The 22313-nt window shown below is 41.5% G+C and overlaps 2 protein-coding genes across 5 annotated transcripts in view; one reads left to right on the plus strand and one right to left on the minus strand.

The window, feature by feature from the left end:
- The window catches only part of ZBTB25 (zinc finger and BTB domain containing 25), a 20998-nt gene extending 17401 nt beyond the window's left edge, over window positions 1–3597 (minus strand). The window contains exon 1 of one of the 3 annotated variants that reach the window (XM_036841661.1): window positions 3438–3559. The gene's annotated coding sequence lies outside the window, so the exon portion shown is untranslated. Of the gene's footprint in view, window positions 1–3333; window positions 3411–3437 lie in introns of those variants that run through there. The other 2 variants (XM_036841657.1, XM_036841658.1) reach the window with 2 other exon arrangements.
- ZBTB1 (zinc finger and BTB domain containing 1) lies at window positions 3545–20898 on the plus strand. 2 transcript variants are annotated; one of them, XM_036841656.1, is made up of 2 exons: window positions 3545–3603; window positions 18331–20898. In XM_036841656.1, the coding sequence occupies exon 2, from the start codon at window positions 18349–18351 to the stop codon at window positions 20488–20490; it is 2142 nt and encodes a 713-aa protein (XP_036697551.1). In that variant the 5' UTR covers window positions 3545–3603; window positions 18331–18348; the 3' UTR covers window positions 20491–20898. The 2 variants fall into 2 exon arrangements, with proteins under 2 accessions (XP_036697551.1, XP_036697549.1); XM_036841654.1 differs by lacking the exon at window positions 3545–3603 and adding an exon at window positions 4482–4748.
- Window positions 20899–22313: the final 1415 nt, after the last annotated feature.

Genomic DNA, 22313 nt, shown 5'->3' on the forward strand with positions numbered 1-22313 from the left:
CATACACCATTATACCTATTTTCATAATATCTGAAAATGACATGGAAATTCCAAATCTGAAAATTATTGTGTGAGGTAAAACCTGCAGTAATTCTAGGCATTTGCTTATGAAAATCACTGAGAGTATAAGAGAAGAGGGTAAGAAGCAGACGTGGTAGATGACACAGGAAGAGCAGTCATGCTCTAGAAACCTTTAACGGAACAGGGAAACGTTAGTTTGGGGCCTCCTGCCTGTTGGCAGACACAGCCAGCCTACTACATCTCTATCCCCATCTAAACAACATGTGGGATGCCTGATAAAGCCGCAACACCAGGCAAACAAAAATGCTAACACCAGTGAGGGCAAATTGCTACCGGACTTTAAAAATACCAGAACCCCGTAAAGGAAAGGAAAAGATTCTTCTTAGTCTGCTAAAAAAATAAAGTCTGCATTTCTGAAAGAAGAATAAGCTACTCACAGGACAGGAGAAAGCTGGAAAACAACAATGCTAGTACACACCTAGAATACGGTATAAACAAGAATGATTATAACTTCTGAATATAGGTGAACCACTACTTCCTTTGCCATGGAATGTTCCACAAACACGTTATCCACATGGGCTAATGAAACCCTTTGCTTAAAGTGCCTAGGGTTTTTCAGGGGGAACAAAAAGTCGTTGTATGACTGATTTGTAACCAGGGAAGAAATGAATTAGAAAATTTTCAAAAATAACTAACTTAACACTATAAACACTTTTTCTCCAGGTAAGGTTAAAAAAAAAGAAAGAAAGAAAGAAAGAAAAAAAATTCCTACTAGCAAAGGGAAAGTATAAGTGTTGATAAATTCAACCAAAAATCCTGAAACTGATGTTTGTTACTTTCTTTCCACTTCCTCCACTTTCCCTAAGCAAGTTCAAGTAGCAATATCTCTTCTATTCTAGAGGAAACACTGTTTAGTTATTATCAATAGCTATTATTATACAGAATAAATAGTATGTGCAAGGCCTTGTGCTAAATGCTCTATGCACATTATCTTTTTTAATCTTCACCATGACTATATGTATTATTTTTATTTCCATTTTACAGATGAGGAAAAAACCTAGGCTTAGGACAGGCAACTAGCAAATAGTATAAAGTGGGGATCAAAAGCTACGTCTGACTCCATAGCCTGTGCTGGTGACTATAAACTGGAACAGTATTTTTCTTAGCATTCTTCTCTCAAAAGACTGAAGTTCACATGCAATTTGGAATAAATAAGCAGAAAGGGGGCACAGGAAGTGGTGCAGAAATACTTTATAATTTATTAAGATAAGAGCACCTGTGCTGCTTTTTAAGACAAGGGGAAAAAAACCCTCAACGCTTTTTCTGGCCCTGTTATTACTAAAATGGAGACGTTTTTCTTTAACAAGATGGTCAAGCACCATCTATGGACCATAGTAAATAAATCACTTCGGTTCAGTGGTGGGGAGGGCATTATGCAACACTTCCCAGCACAGCCCTGGCCAGGGTAATTTATGGCCAAGGCACTTGGGCCCCTCCTCCCCAGCTAGACAGCCTGGCTCCTTCGCATTCCCCTCAGGAGATAGGGTGGAAGCACACAGCTCCACTTTCTAAGGCATAGAGGGCAGCTGAAAGTCCTGCTCAGCCTCTCTGGGCAACCACAGGCGCCAATAAATCAGCCACAGGCGATTCTCTCATCCCCTTCCTGGCTAGAAATGGTAGCAAGATCTAATGCAAAAGAGCACTGACCGGACTTGGGAGATAAAGTGATTTAGGCTTGAACTCTACTGCAAATGACTGCATCATCGAAGCCAGGTAAATCTCTGAGACTCTTTCCTCGCTTGTAAGATGGAGACAATACTACCTCCTTTTTGCTAAGTATTCAAAATTCATCTATGAAAGCAGCTAGCCACTGCAGGTACTCAATAAACAGTGACCACACCTGAGCACAATCCCTCTACTACCTCCAAGACATTCAGAGCAGGGCTGGGCAAAAAAGGTGTAGCAAGTCATGTGAGGTCCCCTCCTCTTTTCTTGCTGACCATCCCTGTGATGCTCCACTGCTTCCTGATAACCTCCCAGCCATCAGAACTCATCCATTCTGCTTCCTATCCCATCGGTGTTTTGTTCCCTATTAAAGAGCTGATGTCTGATAATGGATTAATAATTTACACTTAATTAAAGCACATGCAGATTGGTAAAGAGGTCTTTGATGCCTTTACCCAAGGAAGCAACCAATGCTGTAAATCTTGGTTATTCTTGCAGAGAATAGGGCTGAATTTGGGGGGGGGGGGGTGGGTACGACGACAAGCTTTGAGCCCAAAGTACATTAACAGGCAGCTTATTGCACCTAGAAATAGTCAACTGCATTCCTTAAGACACCAGAGCCATCACACTAGCCAAGTCTGATTTCTCAATAACCGGAATCAAGTCAAGCATAATCACTTCTGGCAGATAGTCTCTACAGTGCCTGGGTTAAACTGGCACCGCACTCCGGCTGCGGCGAGGAGCGTAACGACCAAGGCATCTAGAGCCTTGGAGTCCAGTTAGTAAAGAGATATGGGACTTCGATCACGCTATACAGTCTTTCGGCCTAGTGTCCTCATCTGTAAAATGAGAGGGATGAACTGCATTTTCTATAAGGTCCCTTTCAGCTTTAAAATTTGTGATTACAAAGTGTACTTTACACACTTCACAACATCCTTTGAGAATCAACAGCTTTGCCAAAAAGACTTTAGTCTCAAGAGAATGCATGCCATTGGGAGGAAACGGACGTTAATTTATGAAACATGTCAGCTGCTGTCAATTTCCAGGTACAGCTTAGAGCAGCCTAACAGCTTGCTTGCTTTCTCCAAATAATGAGTGCTAGAGAAGGCAGTGATAGATGGAGCAAGCTTTAAAAAGAAAAACTGACTTTGCTTAGAATGAGATTAATATAATCTGAAAAAAGAAAAATGAATTATGGGGATGGTGGGGACTTCCTGCCCTAGAGACGGGGTAATCACAAACGGGGGTGGGAAAGGGAGGACAGTGGCTGCAGCGTCCCGTAGGTAGCACCTGGAGACCCGCCCATTGGCGAGAGGGGTCGGGGGTGCGGCTGCCTGGGGAATGCCTCAGGCCCGTCGGGGCTTCCCGCGCCGGTCGCACCCGGACTGGCAGCCGGAAGAACTCCGTGCCTTTAATGCGCCCCCGCGCCCTCTCCGGGCCTGCGTCAGGCCCCGGCAGCCGCCTGGTGCGGGCAGCGAAGAGCAGCTCTGGACCTCCTCGGCCCAGTTCTCACTCGCGGTTGCCATTTTCCTCCACTGCCCTGACATCTCAAACGGACCAAAAACACCCCCCTCCCCAGCTACTTGCATCTGTCCCGCGACCGACGCAGCTGCAGGCCGCCGCCCCAGGCGGCTCGCGACGGGAGGGACTGAGCCCGGGGCAGCCCATAGGGGCCGGGCCTCATCACTTACCCAGAGGCCGCCGCGGCGGGCGGCCGGCTGACTCCTCCGTGCGGGAGGGGCGGCTCCCGCGCCGCGTACGTCACGCGGCGGCGCCGGCTCACGCACCCCGCGGCCCGCTCTCGCGCGGCTTCCCGCGCCAGCCGTCCCGGGATGGGCCCACGTGACCGCGCGCCTGGTAGCTGGCGCACCAGAGGGGCTGGGGGGTGTGGGGGGGGGGGCCGGTGTGCGTGCGTGCGTGCGTGCGTAGGTGCGTAGGTGCGCGCCCGCCTGCTCAAGTGGCCGGGTCGGGGGTCGGCCCGCGCTCCGGGTGGCTTTGCCACGGTCGCTAGTCGCGACTCTGTAGGCGGAAGCGTGGAGACGAGCCTGAGCGTCAGGCTCCCCACACACAACCGCGTGACCCGGGGACTTTCCCCAGGGTGTGCAAAAGCACAGGCACCCCCTCAGTTAGGAGATGGGGGCGGGGAAGGATGTTCCCGCGTGTTCGCGGGAAGAGGGATGAGGGCGCGGAGCCAGGGAAGCTGAGCCACGGGAGCCTGGGAGGGGAGGCCGGCTGGGCGGGGTGGGGCATGGCGGGGGAAGTGACTCAAGGCCAGAGGCGGACAGGCCCACGGAAGGCAAGGGTGGGGGAGGCGCGGGGAATGGGCGATCCTGAATCGACTGGCCGCGCATGGGTCAGGGCAAGGGTGCCGGCGCCCCCAGAACGCCAGGGACGTACTGTGAGGGAAGGCCTAGTTGCTGAGCCCTTTGGGGCCGGGGTCTGACATCTGGACGGAGTGGGAAAGCAGCATCTTGCCCTTGGGGAGTCGGGAGGAGCCCAGTCCCATCCAGCTGTGCAAACAGGAGGAGGAGGAGGAGGTCCCAAGCCTACCCTTGGGAAAGGGGCGAGAGGGGTGGTCAGGCCGCCGCCGCGCCGGCCCCCGCGGTGCGGGTTGCGCCAGCCTCCTCGGAGCCCGACGCAAAAACTTGTTGCAACAAACAGGCGACCGCGGGTGCCCCTAGCAGCCAGCGGCGGAGTGGGTGGGCGGTCGAGAGGGAGGGGAAGGCTGGCGGACGCCGCAGCGAACTGGTGGGCAGACCCGGAGTCGCCGCGTAAGCGGGGCCGGCTCAGTGCGGTGCGGCAGGCGCGGCTGTGCGGCAGCGGAAGTCCTTTGTTGCAGCACAGTCCCTGGCAGAGCCAGAGCCTCTCCGCGCAGCCCAGCCCGAGCGCCGCGCGCTGCCGCCACTGCAGCTCTCGGCCCCTCTGCCTCCGCCCGCCTTTCCCGTAGCCGATTTGCCTTAAACTCCCTAAAATCTCCGCAGCCCCTGTTCCTGCTGCGGCCGGTGAGTATTTGCCATTTGTGGGGCTATTTGCGCAACTTTGGCCCGGGCCGGAAGGCGGCGGGCCGCGGGCTTAGCGGAGTGCGGGGCCGGAGCGGCGCCGACCAGTGCGGGGAGCCGGAGCGCGGCGGGCGCGCGGCGAGGACCCGGCGACGGGTGGCTGCTGGGCCGCCTGCTTGACCCCGCCGCCCGCCGGCGCGCCTGGTCGGGGACGTGTGGCCTCTCTGGGTCGGAGGCGAAGCCCCCACGGAGACTAGTTCCCAAATTAGTTACCTTCTTTTTCCTTTCTTTCTCTGCCTTTATTTTTTTGAGGGGGGAGGGGAGGTGTAGACGGGAGGCGGGAGGACCCGGTTGATTGACGTGCCCAGAGCCCGCTTCTCTCAACTTACAGCCGCGGCTCCTTGGCGGGTGGGAGGGGAAGTGTCCCGGAGCCCGAGGCCGCAGACTTGGGCGCGCTCCGAGGGAGGAGGCGTAAGAGCCGTGCAAATTCTTGCCACGCTTTTTCCCACTCCCTCCTCCCGGCACACAAGCTTTTTGTTCAGTAAAAAGTGGTAGGTCTCGGGTTTGGGGATTTTCAGTGGAAAGATATGTTTCTTGGGAAAAGAGTGCTTTCGCTTCCAGTGGTGGGCGCTTGCTAGAAGTTCTGTTAGTGTTCGGTAAATGTGTTGGATGTAGATCAGGAGTTGTTACCGCTAAAATATGTAGGTTTGGGTCTGAGCTTAGCCACCCTCCCAGTCTCCCTTCCTACCTAAGCAGCGCGTCTGCGTGATCTGAAAGGTTGACATGACATTTTCCAAATTGGGAGCGTCAGGGAGATGTTGATGAAAGTACTTGATGTTTTCTGGGGACAGTATGGAATTTGTGTGTAATAATATTCCTAAATCAAGCTTCAACGTGGTAGGTACACGCAGGTTATTTATTGGCCTAAGTATATTTCCATGCAGTATCACGGCAGGAAAACTGCCAGGAACAATTTTCCCTTTGACACTCGATCCCAAGAAGTGGTCCCAGGCTTTCTGAGACTTAGAATCAGCCTCTTGAGCTGAAGTTCAAGGCACTCTGGAGCAGATTTGGTGAAGGATGCAGTTCTCATGATAACTCCAAAGCAATCACCACTCTCTCCTTTGAAATTATGAAATTTTGTCATTGCAAATGGATATGATGAGGACACTTGGAATACAAAACGATGAAGCTTCAATGATGGCTGGCCATCAGAACCTCAGAACTTTCCTTTTGAATCACTTGCTGGATATCTAATAAAGTCTCAATAATAACTGAACGTATTTGGAAGCTAGATGGGGCTTCCTCATCTTAAACAGAGAAAATTGAAGCATAGTGGAGGTGAAATGCTTTCCCAAAGATTGATAAAATAATGACAGTCTGCAAGTAGAGCTTTCAATCAGCATCTTATATTCATTTTAAAAGCAGATTTCTCCATTACAACCAAATTTTCATGGTATAGAAAAATAACTCACGTTGAGCAACCTTACCTGAAGCCTTTCTATTCTTCCTACCCCAACACGGCCTAAATTGGAGGCAGTGGGGAGCCCTGGTGCATCATTGTCAGAGAAAAGAAACTGTATTTAACCAGGACCTTAGCAGGGCAGAGCACAGTCTCAGCCACTTGCTCTTGACCTTGTGTTTGATTTCGCTTTAACACAGCTAAATTTTTGTACTCTTTCCTCATTCTCCTCTTTTGCCAGGCTCTGGGAAAGGTATAGTCCATGGAACTTTTTAAGGGTATCTCTGTGTTCCTTGCAGGACAACCATTCTAATGTGCAAGAGAAAAGAAGTGCCTGCTTTCAGGCCTCTCTTCCATCCAGGAAAAGTGCTAAGCCTTTGCTATTAAGCTTCTGGCGCAAACGGGAGGAAACCATTTGGGATAAAAATGCAGAAAATTTTCCATAGATTTTTACTTTTAAGCCACAATCTGTTGTCTTCCAAAAAAGAATTGAGATATATTTGAAAAAAATTGAGATATATTTGCTTGAGAGGTCATTTTGGTGTCTATAGGATTTTTTTTCTCCTGATTTTTTCTTCTTGTGCTGGTATCTCTTACCATAAAGTATTGACATTATTCTTATACTCTTATGGGAACCAAATTAAAAGTGATTAGTGTCTCTTTTTTTCTCAAAATGGAAAGGCTTTTATATAAAATTCATGCTCTTTGTAAAAATTCAGCCTATACCAAAGTACATAAAAAACAAAAATGAAAGTCATTTCTGACTCCCACTCCCCAGAGGTAATCTCTGTTAACAGTCAATTCCTTGTTTAAAATGAGAGAAAGCAACATTTGGTCATACTGTGCTGCTGTGTGTGCCTCACCCTGGCTAGGCATGGCTGTGATGATTCATGGGCTCATGTTCTCTATTCACTGCTCAGGTTGGTGAGAATTGGCCAGGTAGAGGAAAGGGAATGTTTTGCATTGGACTGATTTAAAATTCTATGATTAAGTAACAGATGTGAGAGCTTAAATACAACAGGGCTGCTATTGTAGGTTTGTCCTTATGAAGTACTTACTGTAGCTTGGTGGGCTAGTTCTCACACTTTTAATGTTAATGTTGGTGTCAAGCCTTTGATGGGTTGATTTATACTTGCCAAACTCATTAAAACAAAACAAAACACAACCCTCACATTTGTAAAGAGTTTCATAATCTATAGTTGGGAAGGAGTGGGTATACTTGCCATTAAGGCCACTGCCAAGATAATACCTGTGCTGTTACGGGATGAGAGGTCCCTCTTGATCTATATCCAGAGGTAGCATACCAAACATCAAGGAAAGGAAATTAGAGGAAAGAAGGGGATTAATGACAGTGGTTTTCAGATGTGGCCTAGAAGGAGATGGTACATATTTAAGATAGATTTCTAAGTATACTTGTATTGTGCCATGTATAGTTATCTGTATAAGAAGTCTTAGAGTACAGAATCACTTATTCCTTAGCCTGGTATATTCAAGAAGAGTAACCTGTGAAGTAGTTGCTGTTCTGAAAACAAATCCCCAAAATAGTACATAGAAGTTAAATCACAGCATTTGTTATTTGAGAGTGTTGGGAACAAATCATTTGCAAAATAAAATTGGCAAATTAAAGAAGGAATTAAATTGCCAACCAGATTTTCTGTTTGTTGTCTGTGTGAGATGCATGCGATCCTTTTTAGAGATAACTGAAGAGCTCCATCCTCACTTTAAATCTTTTGTATTAGGGGAGGGCTTCCTCTGATGGGCCGTGGGAGTCAGAAGATGGAAGCGGAGGTGGGGAGCGCAGGGCATTCTGCCTGCAATATGGGGCTTTATGAGAGTGGGGTGACTCTGGGAGGCTTAGAATGTCCAAGGGGACACTTCAGTTAATAGTCATTGCCAGAAAGAGTGTTTTCTGGTTTACAAAAACGGAAACTTAGGGCTCTGAATCAAAAGGGTCAGAGTTTGAGTCCCATCTTACAAGATGAGCGCTTCAGTACCAACCACTGAACCTGTTTCCTCATTCACAAAATGAGGATGACAAAGATACCTACCTCGGGGTTGCTGTAAGGATCAGTTGTATAATGTATGGGAAATCACTTTGTAGATTTTTGACTACTATATAAACGTTGCCATAATTGAAATAATGCAAAAAATTGATGAGCAAAATAAAACTTGCCTTCTTCAACACTTACTCATTCAAAAACTGATCAAATATCAACTAAATGTCAGGCAACTGTTAGAGACTCAGGGGATACAGCGATGACTAAGACAGTGCCATGATCTCAAGCAGCTTACAGCAAAGCAGGGGAACCATATCATTATAATCCCTGCCGCGCGTGTGATGATAGACATAGCATCCCAGTTTGGATGATACATTATTTGTCACCCTATAGTTGTAGGTATAGGCTGTTTTGGAAGCACAGAAGAGGCATCTACCTTACCCTGGAATCAGAAAGAACTTCCTGAAGAGAGTGAGCTGGATGTTGAAAAGGCTCTAAGCAAAGGGAATAGCATGTATGAAAGCATGAAGGCTTTTGCTGTGTTAGTTGCTTTGGGATGAGGGGAAATCTTAAATAGATTTAAGACTTAAAAATGGAGTTAAACTTCTTAGAATGAACATACTTTTTATGATACTCTTTATTGGTTTCATTGACTTAATAAGGGTGAAATTTTCAGGATTTTGGTTAGAGTTAAAAAAGTAGCACTTGGAGCTACACAATTGGAAACAATACAGTTAAAAAATATTATGTGTGGACTTGCTGAAAGAAGGAAACTGGGTAGTCCCTCCCATCATCTTAGAGCTGCCTCACCAGTTTTCTTTTTTATATATATATCTTTATTGGAGTATAATTGCTTTACAATGTTGTGTTAGTTTCTGCTGTACAACAAAGTGAATCAGCTATATGTATACATATATCCCCATATCCCCTTGCCTCACCAGTTTTCACGCAGCAACATTTACTGAGTACACACACTGTGTTGCAGAGAATCGAACAAGCCAAAATATTGGCCTTCAAGTTGCTCATAGTCTAGTGGGGAGACCAACATATACGTAATTGTGGAAGCTGATTATTATTTAGCACTTGCTCCGTGACACACTGTCTTACAGTAACAACCCTAGGAAGGATTACAATCCCCATTCTCAGATGAGAGAACTGAAGCACAGATTGGATGCAACCTGCTCAAGTTCACACACCTAATAAGTGGCAGAGCCAGAATTTGAACCCAGGCAGTCTGGTTAGTCTGCTTTAACATCTACTTTATGTTGCTGTTCTGATGATTAAAAAAATAGCATAATAAGTGCAAAATAAGGAGATAATACACAGAGTAATATCAAAACCTAAAACAGTGGGAGAGGGAGGTCTTGCAGAAGGCTTTCTGGAGGAGGTGATAAGCTGATTCTTAAAAGATATGTGGCAGGTTCAGACAGAAGAACCAATCAGCATGAGTAAAAATGGAGGTAAGAAATACACGAAGTATATGGGCTTGGAGGATGGGGTGGTGGCCAGCAGTTTTATGCCGCTTGAACAGAAGTTTGAAGCAGGAAGTAGCCACATAGGAGACTAGATGGGGGGGGGGGCACGGAGGGCTTTTGTATCCCTTGGGAAGGAGTTTGCTCTTCAGTCTGAGGGTATGTGAAAGGACCCACAGAAGCAGAATGACGGTCTGATTTTTGTTCTTTATGAATCATCTGAGGGTGAAGGATGGATTTGAGGGACCAGTTAAGGAGCCTATTGTAATAATTCAGGAGTAATGATAGAGGCCTCAGAGGACAGGGAAGGTAAAGATGGAATCGAGGGGCAAATCTGAGAAATATTTAGTGAGAAAACTGGCAAGACTTAATAGTTAATTATGAAGAAGAAATCCCAGGTGACTCCCAAGTATCCTGGGTGATTGGTGCATGCTGGAGAAGGGGGAGGAGCAGTTTTAGGTGGGTCCCAGACAAAGTCACAGCGTGAGTACGCTGGAATAGAAGTTCCACAAGATGAACCCTAAGAATACGAATGCCACGTGCAAAAAGGGACTTCCTGGTGAAGCTGCTTTTTGCTGAGAGAAGCCTGCTCTTCACCCAGTGCCCTCTGGTGGTCAGGAGATGCCATGTTGCCTCTTTAGGATAAACAGATCAACATTTAGACTGCCTGAATTAAATGCTTTTCCTCTTCCACTCCTGGAGGAAGAGAGGAAAATTTCAGGAGCCACTATGTTCCCTTTGCTTTCTGTGTGGATGAATTCATTTCCCAGACCTAGCAGCTTAACTACAGTAACACCTCAGTTATTCAGAGTTATTTGGTTGACAACCCCAGCTATCCAGTGGCCTGACCTGAAGCAGAAGAGTAAGGCAATTTGTTGCCTGTCAACAATTAAGATAGATTAAACAAAGTGCATGAATTAAAACCTTATCTTATTCATAGAACACTTCCCTAGGTCCTCACAGAAAATTAAATTATTTATGTAGATTCAGTTTCAATGAGTTTTTGTCTAATTTCATAACCCATAACAGATTGAAATGGCGGGCAGCAGGAGATCAGCACACCTTTTACAAGTGACAGCTGTTGGCCTGACAAGTAGGGAGACAGAAAAATACTAACCATCCAACAAACTACAGTCTCCAAGAGCATAACAGCCTCAGGCCATTTTGTGCAGGTGCAAACAACCCTTGCAAATTTGAACAGCTCCTATTTTTCAGGAAGACATAATTGATGCAGAGAAGCAAGCAGACAGCTACATGTTGCTGTATATGGGGGCGGCTGTTAGAATAGAAGGAAGAGCCCTAGACCAAGATTGAGGAGACCAAGGTCCCATCCTGTCAGCCACAAAAACAAGACGTGACTTTGAGTATGTGACTTAACCTCTCAGGGCCTCCATTTGTTTTTTCATCTATGAAGTAGTGGGTTGAACTTGATCATCACTTGGTAAAATTCTGTGAACTTTGTTCACAATGATGACATTAATGTTTAAGAAAAATCCTATTACTCTTGGATTGAAAAGACAAACATTTGTCATCTCTAGTTTATACAAGAGTTCTGTGAGAAGTATGATTATCTCTATTTAATACATGAGGAAAGCAGGCTTAGAGAGGTGAAGAAAATTCATAGCTGAATAAGTAGTAGAGCTGGTATTCAAATCTATCGGTGTCTGCTCCCTGGGCTCTTTTTTAACACTTTCATTTAACAAGCATGCATTAAGTGCCAACTACATGGGCAGTGTGCTAGGCACGGGGAACACAAAGGCCATTTAGCCTCGTCCCCATCCTGGAGAGTTGAGTGTAGTAGGCATTGCTGTACAGTCCCTCTGTTAGTCCTAAAGATGCAAGTACTACTACAGCACAGTTAGGACGAATGAACACACAGCTACATTTGGGTTTTTAAAGACTTTAGGGTGTGAGCACAGAATGGAGCCACCATTTATAGCTTTGTTTCTATGGGAATATGTGTTTCAAGTTCCAAATAACTAACTTAAAAATGAAGTTTTGGAACATAACCCAGTTATAATTTCAGAACTTCCTGTACTAAGTACTGAATTTGCAGTCTAATAATCAGCCAGGATGCTTGTTCTAAAAAGTGAATAAAATTTTCTAAACTTTATCATGTCTGTCCAATTTCAGTGCCTGGAATTAAAACCTTTTATCTTTGTGAGCCTGTACAGCCAGTTCTTACTGGAAATCTCAAGGAGAAAACTTAAAGAATTTTCTTTAGTTTAAATTTAGAGATTGGAACACTGTATACCCTGGAAAATGGAATTCTAGGAAAGAATTTTGTCAAGGTGACCTTATTTTTATAGGTAGCAAAGTCGTTAAGGCTATGATCTCAGGCTCAAGAGTCATATTGCTTGTGTTCTAATCTCACCCAGTCCTCTGTGGCCTAAGGAAGGTTATATAACATTGTGTTCTGTTTTCTTATCTGGAAATGGGTCTTAAAACAGTATGTACTTTGTAGAGTTTGTTATGAGGATTAAATGATAAAATGATATACATATTTACATGCATACATACATGTTTTATATATAATACACAATATATATTCATATATGTGTGTATATATATATATCTTACTATTGATATGCCAGGCTCTAGTCTAAGCAGATATATCACACACACACACACACACACACACACACACACACCTGCTTAGACTAGATCCTGGCACATTGGTACTAAGGCCAGTAAAACAAATTTACCTTCCCTCGCATTACATTTCCAAGCTTTTGTTTATGCTGCTGTGTACCTCTCCCCAATTTTTTACGTACATACCAATACAGATACCTGAAATGCCTTCCCCACACCGCTTTCTATTTTTCTTTCTTCTACTCATTCATCAAGACTTCACTCAAATCCTTCCTAAAGCCCACTACTGTTCTAGTACAATTCATGCTTTTTCTAAATGCATACTGAACTTTATTCAATATAATTCAGTACTTAATTTTTCTCAAATCATTTCTTGGTATAAAATGTAATCCCTCATATTACATATTACATATTACTGTATACCGTCCTTCTCCACCCTCCACCTCAATGCTTTATGCCATGTTGGGAACATTGTAGGTGTTCAATACATTCTGATACTCTGATTTATAAACAGGAGAGAATCCTTTCACTACATTTCAAGCTTCTTAAGAAGCTAGTCAGTCTATAGCCCACAGGTTAAATCCATATACATACATTCAGTCATATAAGACATAGAAATAGGTACGAGGAAATGAATGTATGTACTTAAATGTCCCTTGAGACCCAGAGGTAATTGTTAGTAGTTCAGAGATTGGGACGCTGAACTGTAGACTCACTGAGGCTATGCAAATCGTTCTCAGGGGAATGTCCTTGATAATGCAAGTCTGGGACACAGAGGGTGGTTGTTTGCCTTATGGAAGGAGTCACTCAAAAATTCCTTTAAGTTGCTTCTTCATTCACTTTATATGCTTATTTATAGACCCTTAAATTATCATTTCACTAAGGCTAGGGCAAAAGAAACGTCCAGCAAAACTTTTTTTCCATTTAAGAGATTTAGCAATGAAGGAAAAGTATTTCTGAAACCTTACTGTGTCAGTGAGAAATTTACTGAAACAGCTTACAGAGTATGACTTAGGGAACACGTCTACTGAGTGAGACTAGATGTGCATATACAGATATAACCACATTACAGATAGAGTTCAGAGGGCGTAGTTTCTTGTGCAAGGGCCTTAACAAACCCTATGTTAAGGACTCATGCCCAGTCCTTGCTGACTGTTCTTTACATATGGGGGTACACTGCATAATACCAAGGAGCATGTAGTAACCACAGTTCAGTGGTTAGTATCGTGCTGGGTGGGCAGGAATCCTAGTACCTATAATACTTTACCACAGTTAACCCTTGATAACATTGTTTAACAGCACAACATCTTTGTCCTTCTTCTATGAAATAAGCATGTTGGACTAGATTAGATCTCTAAGCTCTAAAAGCCTATGAATATCTAAATTACTGAATATTCTTAATGTGTTTGGTAGCTGTTTTTGAATTTGAGATGAGCTGGTTAAACTTTTTCAAACTAAAGTTTTTAAAATTCAGTGTAAACATTTTTGCATCACCTACCTCCTTATTCCTCTGGAGAACTGCATCCACACTGGGTATCCTAGCCTTAGGAGAACCCTTGGCTTTGGATCACGTTTGAAGTTTCTGCTCTCAACCCCAGCCCTTGAAGAACTTCTAGCTGTACAAACTTGTTCTACCAGTGATGTAGCTAGTAACACAAACAAAAGCAATCACAGAATGTCATTATAAAAACAAGAACTGAAATATAAGCAATTATTAAAAACAGGTAACAAGCTTTACTATAACAAAGTTCACTAAGTTTTTTGGGTAGCATTATTAAGGATATTTTTAAAATTGAAGAGAGCAAACCTCTTTTGGAATTTGAATGAAATTATTGTTTAATAAAAGTGAGTGAAATACAAACATTTTAATGCAAAAATTATTCTCAAGACATAACAAACTAAAAGTCTCACAGGAATTTAGATCCTTCACCCATGATTCCACCTCCCGCCTTTTTGTTTATTTGTTTTTGTTTTGCTGTTATTAAGCCTTCTTAAGGCTTTTCTGAATGAGGTGTAACAAGAACAGAGTTGTTGGTACTAATGTGTGAATGATTGCTATTAAAAGTTACTCTCCCTAAAATCCACTTTACTCAGAACTTGGGCATTTGCATAATAACATTATAGAAACTACAGTTTTAGGTCAGCCTAGGAGCTGTAGCGTTAGCATTAATTTTTGACCAAAAGGTACTTGTTCAGCTTCCAGCCTTACGAGGCGAAGATAGAATACTCAACAAATGTTTGTTGAATTAATAAATGTGTGTTAAAATGCTGTTGATCCTCTTATATGCTTTAGTGTCTTGTTTATGTTAATACAGAATGTATGTTCACTAATTTAATTGAATTATGACTATAGCTACAGATGTGTCTATCATATCGGTCTTCTATGTAGCTGCATTAATTTTGGTTGCTGACCATAAAACTGCTTTTCCTTTAGATTAGAAGGGTCCTTGGAACTTTTAAGCTCTTCATGTCATTATTTCAAGCACAGGCACTTAAAACCTGAAAGTTTTAACAGATAAACTATTGGCTTTCATACTGCTGGACTCTTATATGGAAGGAGCTGTAAGATTATCTCGTCAAACTTACCTCCTATGCTTAAGGAAGCATCGCCACTGTTACTTCCATTAATTATCATGTGCCAAGCACTATACAGTTTACACATTGCTGCTGTGAACCCTAATGTTTGATATGTTTTTTGAGGTATTATTATTATTTCTTAACATCTTTATTGGAGTATAATTGCTTTACAATGGTGTGTTAGTTTCTGCTATATAACAAAGTGAATCAGCTATACATATACATATATCCCCATATCTCTTCCCACTGTGTCTCCCTCTCACCCTCCCTATTCCACCCCTCTAGGTGGTCACAAAGCACCGAGCTGATCACCGTACAGCTATGCTATGCAGCTGCTTCCCACTAGCTGTTTTACATTTGGTGGTGTATATATGTCCATGCCACTTTTTTGAGGTATTATTATCCCCTCTTTGACAGTTCAGGAAACTTGGAGTCAATGAGGACAAACAAGTTACCTCAGGTGGAACTCAGGCCTGTCTGATCCAAAGCCTGTGCTCTTTTCACTGTACCATACTGTCCTCAACATTATTTCATCCCTGCTTCTACACGGGGCACTCATTATCCTCTAGATGAGTTCGTTTCATTTTTGAACAACTCTTATTACTAGGGAAAAAAAATTGAGATAATATCTATCCCTCTACCTCTTTTTTCATTAAAGGTCTCTCTGAATCCTGTAAAATGTCTATAGACCTAGAAATCTCATCCTACATAAAATGGGCTTGGGGTCAGTATTTTTCTCTGTGTGTGTGTGTGTGTGTGTGTGTGTGTGTGTGTGTGTGTGTGTGTGTTTTAACCCTTTGAATAAGGTTTTGTTGTTTGGATTTGTTTTATGTAATTGTAATTGTTACATAATTTCATAGCCTGTGTTTATTTACTTGACTTTCCATCCTGAAAACTTTTCTCATTTTCTTCTACAGCCTTCATTCATAAATATAATTTTCAGAAAGGCCACATGATGGTGAATTTTAAGAAGTAGATTTACCTTGGTTTACTTACAACTACCTTATTGCGAGGCATTTCAAGTTATAAATAACACATTGATAAAGATCTGCGCATATATTGCATTTTGTATATGGGTACATACTGAACATGACTCTTCAATTCTAGTACAGATATCTGAGTTACACAAGGTTGAAATGCTGTACCTTCTTGAAATACTTGATTTGGCTTACAGAAAAGGCCTAGAGGTTGCAAGTTTAGGAAGGCAGCAGGTCTCATTATAAGCCACCTTCATTTCACCAGGTGCACATGCCTACTGTGTAACCCTGTCTTCAGGCAGGAAGAAGGAGGCAGAGTGGCCTTAGGTAGTTGGGGAAAGGGGTATGTCATCCACATGTGACCTGGGACAAACAGTTTATAAAAAACAAGTGGAAGTAAGTAAAGTTAGATAATCTTTTAATTTCTACTGTAGGGAATGAAGGGTTTGTGGACTGAAGAGTGAACGTTTTATTTCTCTGAACAGCTTGTTAAATGTTCTTTTTATGTTCAAATTGTATAAGAACTTGTTTTTGAGTAGATGATAGATTCTGAAGTTTTATGTATACAGATTAAAAATTAAGGCTAAAATTTTATCTTATTTTAGCTTTGTAATGTAATAGGACTTACAGTACTTTTAATATTCTCCTCTCCTCTCTTCTTTATTCATTGTCAGCTCCATACATTAAAAATATTTATATGTTGATAAGTGAAGAAAACTGGTTGCAGAAAGGTATATACAGTACAATACCATTTAGGTAAAAAACAAACAAGAACAACAACAAAAGCAAAACTATGTGCCTGGCATGTAGTAGGTACTCAATAGCCGTTGACTCTGTAGGTATAGCATAAACAGATTTGAAGATATACAATTGGAGAGGTTACCTCTGGAAAAAGGTGTGCGACCTAAGGTGTGTTAATGATTGAAAAGTGAAGAAAAATTTACAATCTAAGGATAGATATCTCCTTCCCAAATAGATCCACTGCTTCTTTATACTGTAAAGTGCAAGCCAAGCAATATAAGACAGATACTCTGACTCTACAGAATTATTGCCTCTCCAATAATCAAGAAAAGAGAGGAGCATTGATCAAACCTATTTGCTTGGTGCCATTTCCATGTAATCTAATAAGCTTTTTTTTTTTTTTTTAAATTTTATTTATTTATTTATTTATGGCTGTGTTGGGTCTTCGTTTCTGTGTGAGGGCTTTCTCTAGTTGCGGCAAGCGGGGGCCACTCTTCATTGCGCTGCGCGGGCCTCTCCCTGTCGCGGCCTCTCCTGTTGCGGAGCACAGGCTCCAGAAGTGCAGGCTCAGTAGTTGTGGCTCACGGGCCTAGTTGCTCCGCAGCATGTGGGATCTTCCCAGACCAGGGCTCGAACCTGTGTCCCCTGCATTGGCAGGCAGATTCTCAACCACTGCGCCACCAGGGAAGCCCTCTAATAAGCTTTTGTAAATAGAATTTTTCTAAGGAAATTTTCAACCATGCAAAAATAGAACTATATCTGCCTCCTAGCGTCAATAGTTCTCAACACATGGCCAGTTTTGTATCATCTATAGCCCCCACACCCACCCCAGTGGATTATTTGCAAGCATATCTTAGATATTTCATCAATAAATACAGCAGTCTGTCTATCTAAAAAATAAGGATGCTTTTAACACAACCAAAATACCCATATCACACTTAAGGATGAGCAATCATTCCTTTATATCAATCATCTAAGAAGTTTTTAATACTCTGCGACTGAATTACTAACTTTCAGTTTAAATTGCTATTTTATTTAACTTTCATTGTTTGTATCCTTCAAGTACTTTTAAACCAGTGTCTTTTTTCCTTTCAAATTTAGTATACATTTTCACCCTAAAGGCGTAATGAAACCAAGACTGTATGGTTTTTGCTTTTGATACCTTTGCTTGTATTTCTTAAAATAAAAACGAGATGCTTGAATAAATGGCTGGGTATCTTCACCTTCAAGTTTTAAAAATGATTCAGGTATATGTTATTGCACTTTGCTACATTAGACTGGAAAGCTAGTCATACCTTGATTGTAATAGTAAATTCACACAAGTCACAGGTCATGATCAAAATTATTCTTTTTTTTAAAATTCATTAATTTATTTATTTTTGGCTGCATTGGGTCTTCGTTGCTGCGCGCGGGCTTTCTCTAGTTGCGGTGAGCGGGGGCTACTCTTTGTTGCGGTGCACAGGCTTCTCATTGCTGCAGCTTCTCTTGTTGGGGAGCACGGGCTCCAGGTGCACGGGTTTCAGTAGTTGTGGCACACGGGCTCAGTAGTTGTGGCTCGTGGGCTGTAGAGCGCCGGCTCAGTAGTTGTGGCGCACGGGCTTAGTTGCTCCGTGGCATGTGGGATCTTCCTGGACCAGGGCTCGAAACCATGTCCCCTGCATTGGCAGGCGGATTCTTAACCACTGCGCCACCAGGGAAGCCCTATTCTTTTTTTTTTAAGTGCTTTTCTGATATCTTGTCTGACCTTAATATTTTTGTTTTACATAGGTCTCTAATTAATAGAAGATGGCAAAGCCCAGCCACAGCAGCTACGTCCTTCAGCAGCTCAACAACCAAAGGGAATGGGGTTTCCTCTGTGACTGTTGTATTGCAATTGATGACATTTACTTTCAAGCACACAAAGCAGTTCTAGCTGCCTGTAGCTCCTACTTTAGAATGTTTTTCATGAATCATCAGCATAGTACTGCACAGCTGAATCTCAGCAACATGAAAATTAGTGCCGAGTGTTTTGATCTCATTTTGCAGTTTATGTATTTAGGAAAAATTATGACAGCTCCTTCCAGTTTTGAGCAGTTTAAAGTGGCAATGAACTACCTACAGCTGTACAATGTTCCTGACTGTTTAGAAGACATACAGGATGCAGATTGTTCTAGTTCAAAATGTTCATCTTCTGCTTCTAGCAACCAGAACAGCAAAATGATATTTGGGGTAAGAATGTATGAAGACACTGTGGCTAGAAATGGCAGTGAAGCCAATAGATGGTGTGCAGAGCCAAGTTCAACAGTAAATACACCACATAATAGAGAGCCTGATGAAGAGTCTTTGCAATTAGGTAATTTTCCTGAACCATTATTTGATGTATGTAAAAAGAGTTCTGTGTCCAAATTATCTACTCCGAAAGAACGTGTCTCACGACGCTTTGGACGGAGTTTTACCTGTGATAGTTGCGGATTTGGCTTTAGCTGTGAGAAATTACTAGATGAGCATGTGCTAACCTGTACTAACCGACATTCATACCAAAATACAAGATCCTACCACAGAATAGTGGATATCAGAGATGGAAAAGACAGTAATATCAAAGCTGAATTTGTTGAAAAGGATTCTTCTAAAACATTTTCTGCACAGATGGACAAATACAGAGGAGACACAAGCCAGGCTGCTGACGACTCAACTTCAACCACTGGAAGCAGAAAAAGTAGCACAGTGGAGTCTGAACTAGCCAGTGAGGAAAAAAGCAGAGCTGCTGAGAGGAAAAGAATCATTATCAAGATGGAACCAGAAGATATCCCTACAGATGAACTGAAAGACTTTAACATTATTAAAGTTACTGATAAAGACTGTAATGAGTCCACTGACAATGATGAATTAGAAGATGAACCTGAAGAGCCGTTTTATAGATACTATGTTGAAGAAGATGTCAGTATTAAAAAAAGTGGGAGGAAAGCTCTAAAACCTCGGATGTCAATAAACACTGATGAGAGAGGTGGTTTAGAAAATATGAGGCCCCCTAACAACAGCAGTCCAGTACAAGAGGATACTGAAAACGCATCCTGTGAGTTGTGTGGACTCACGATAACTGAGGAGGACCTGTCATCTCATTACTTAGCCAAACACATCGAAAATATCTGTGCATGTGGCAAATGTGGACAAATACTTGTGAAGGGTAGACAGCTTCAGGAACATGCCCAGAGATGTGGAGAGCCCCAAGACCTGACAATGAACGGGTTAGGAAGTACTGAGGAGAAAATGGACATGGAAGAGAATCCTGACGAACAGTCTGAAATCAGAGATATGTTTGTTGAAATGTTGGATGATTTTAGGGACAATCATTTCCAGATAAACAATATCCAAAAAAAGCAGTTATTTAAACATTCTGCCTGTCCTTTTCGATGTGTTAGTTGTGGCCAGCGTTTTGAAACTGAAAATCTAGTGGTTGAACATATGTCTAGCTGCCTAGACCAAGACATGTTCAAGAGTGCCATCATGGAAGAGAATGAAAGGGATCACAGACGAAAGCATTTTTGTAATCTGTGTGGGAAAGGATTTTATCAGCGGTGTCACTTAAGAGAACACTATACTGTTCACACCAAGGAAAAACAGTTTGTTTGTCAGACATGTGGAAAGCAGTTTTTAAGGGAACGTCAGTTGCGACTCCACAATGATATGCACAAAGGCATGGCCAGGTATGTCTGTTCCATTTGTGATCAAGGCAACTTCAGAAAACATGACCATGTACGGCATATGATTTCTCATTTATCTGCTGGTGAGACTATATGCCAGGTCTGCTTTCAGATATTCCCAAATAATGAACAGTTGGAACAGCACATGGATGTTCACCTGTATACATGTGGAATATGTGGAGCAAAATTTAATTTGAGGAAAGATATGAGATCACATTATAATGCCAAGCATTTGAAAAGAACATAAGTGATTTTCTACTGTATAATGTTTAGCTGATAGGAGACAAAACACCAAAGCAAAGGATATGAGCTATTTAGAAAATGAATTTATAAGATGAATTGTTGAAAAAAATTTTAAGGCCCTTTACCTTTAATATTTTTGTTTAGGATCTTAAGTATCTACATTTTAGGTGTTATTAAATGTTTATCATTTTTGTTATTTTTAATAGAATTCTTTGTTTATAGTTTGTTTTAGCTATGATTAAAATTACTTTTAAATGTAGACTACAAGTGGTTGTTACCCCTTCAGTGACTATTAAAGTTTAGTTTTTTATCAATAAGGTGATGACTTCACTATTTTTATGTGTTTTTTTTTTTTTTCTAAGGTTACCCTGTGAAATTTTAAACCCAACATCATTGGCCATTCCTGTTTAAATTAAAAAAAAAAATTTTTTTTTGTTTTAAATAATTAGTTATTTGAAACTATCCCATTCACTGTAGCTTTTTTTTTTTTTTGTAAGTTGAACAGTGATTTAGCCACTGTTTATTCCCTGTCTTATCAATGAAATTCGTATTCTTAAATTGACAACTTAATAGGCAGGTTAGGTGCACTGAATCTAACCTTGAAGGTTGACATGGGCTCAAACTTGGCCTAAAAAGATTGATGAACCTAAGGAAATTCCTATAAATGAATATTTCCTATAATTGATAAAATATTATCATTTAATAATCACATTTAAAACTTATATTAAGTGTAAAACCCAATGACTTTACCCCACTTGAGAAATTAGTGGGGACAAGTCATTTTGTTTTGTGATATTAAATTTAACTATGATAGTTAATTAAAAAGGCATATCTTGTATTCATTTAAAGTAATTTAAAATATTCTGATTTCTAAAGTGTGTTAGTTTATGAATTATTTTTGTTTATAAATAGACTTTAATAGCTTTCTAGGAATATGACATCTAAAGGAACATGATTTTTCACCTTTAAAATGACATACTTTTGGAACTTTGAGATTTGAGAAAGCTGCCATGTATATTGACAAATCTAATAAAATAAAGAAATCAATTACAAATCTGGTTGTTCTATCAGAGTGTGCAAAAAACATGTCTTGTGTTTTATACTAAGATTTGGAGAGAATGTGTTATGGCAAATTGCAGTTTATCAACATGCTTTATTTTTTTTTCTGTAAAGGACTAAAATTTGAGAACCGTAAAATAATCACAGAACATATAAATGGAAATAGTTTATCATTTTTCAGATAAAGTAGTATTACTGTTAGTTGTTGCTGACACAGGGTCTACACGAATTACATGTGAATTAAAACACTGGCAAAACTGGCCCACCAATCAACATATCTGTTGAATAGAATGCCTTTTAATGTGAATTACTTGCATTGTAATGCCCTTCTCATAATGAAAGGGATTTTAAATAACTCCTATATTTAAAAGTATAATTTTGTGATTATGAACAGTAATTTAACAGTATTGTTCTTTTTGTTTACATCACATTTTTAAGATATGCAAGTCATATTTTTGTATACAATTTGCATAAAAGAACAAGTTGCCAAGAGAACTGAGAGACATATTGACTAGCATAGGTTTAGTTGAAAGAGTGTGAGCTCAGAGATTTGTGGGGAAACGTTGAGGTGTTAAGTAAGAATTGAAATAGTACCGGAGCCATGCAGTATTAGAACAAGTAGAGATGGGGGAAATACACAAAAAGATAAATGAGAAATCAGGAATTTTTCAAAAAGCCATATTGTAGAAGAAGCAAGAAAATTGATTCATCTTAGTCTTGGATACAGTAGTTTATCAAGTAATTAAATCTGAAATACAACTTAAAATG

Source organism: Balaenoptera musculus, chromosome 2 (assembly GCF_009873245.2).
Source record: "Balaenoptera musculus isolate JJ_BM4_2016_0621 chromosome 2, mBalMus1.pri.v3, whole genome shotgun sequence".
NCBI lineage: Eukaryota > Metazoa > Chordata > Mammalia > Artiodactyla > Balaenopteridae > Balaenoptera > Balaenoptera musculus.

Excerpts from the sequence above, each read along its gene's own strand:
- ZBTB1 (XM_036841656.1), top strand. The coding sequence starts at position 18,349 with ATGGCAAAGCCCAGCCACAGCAGCTACGTCCTTCAGCAGCTCAACAAC.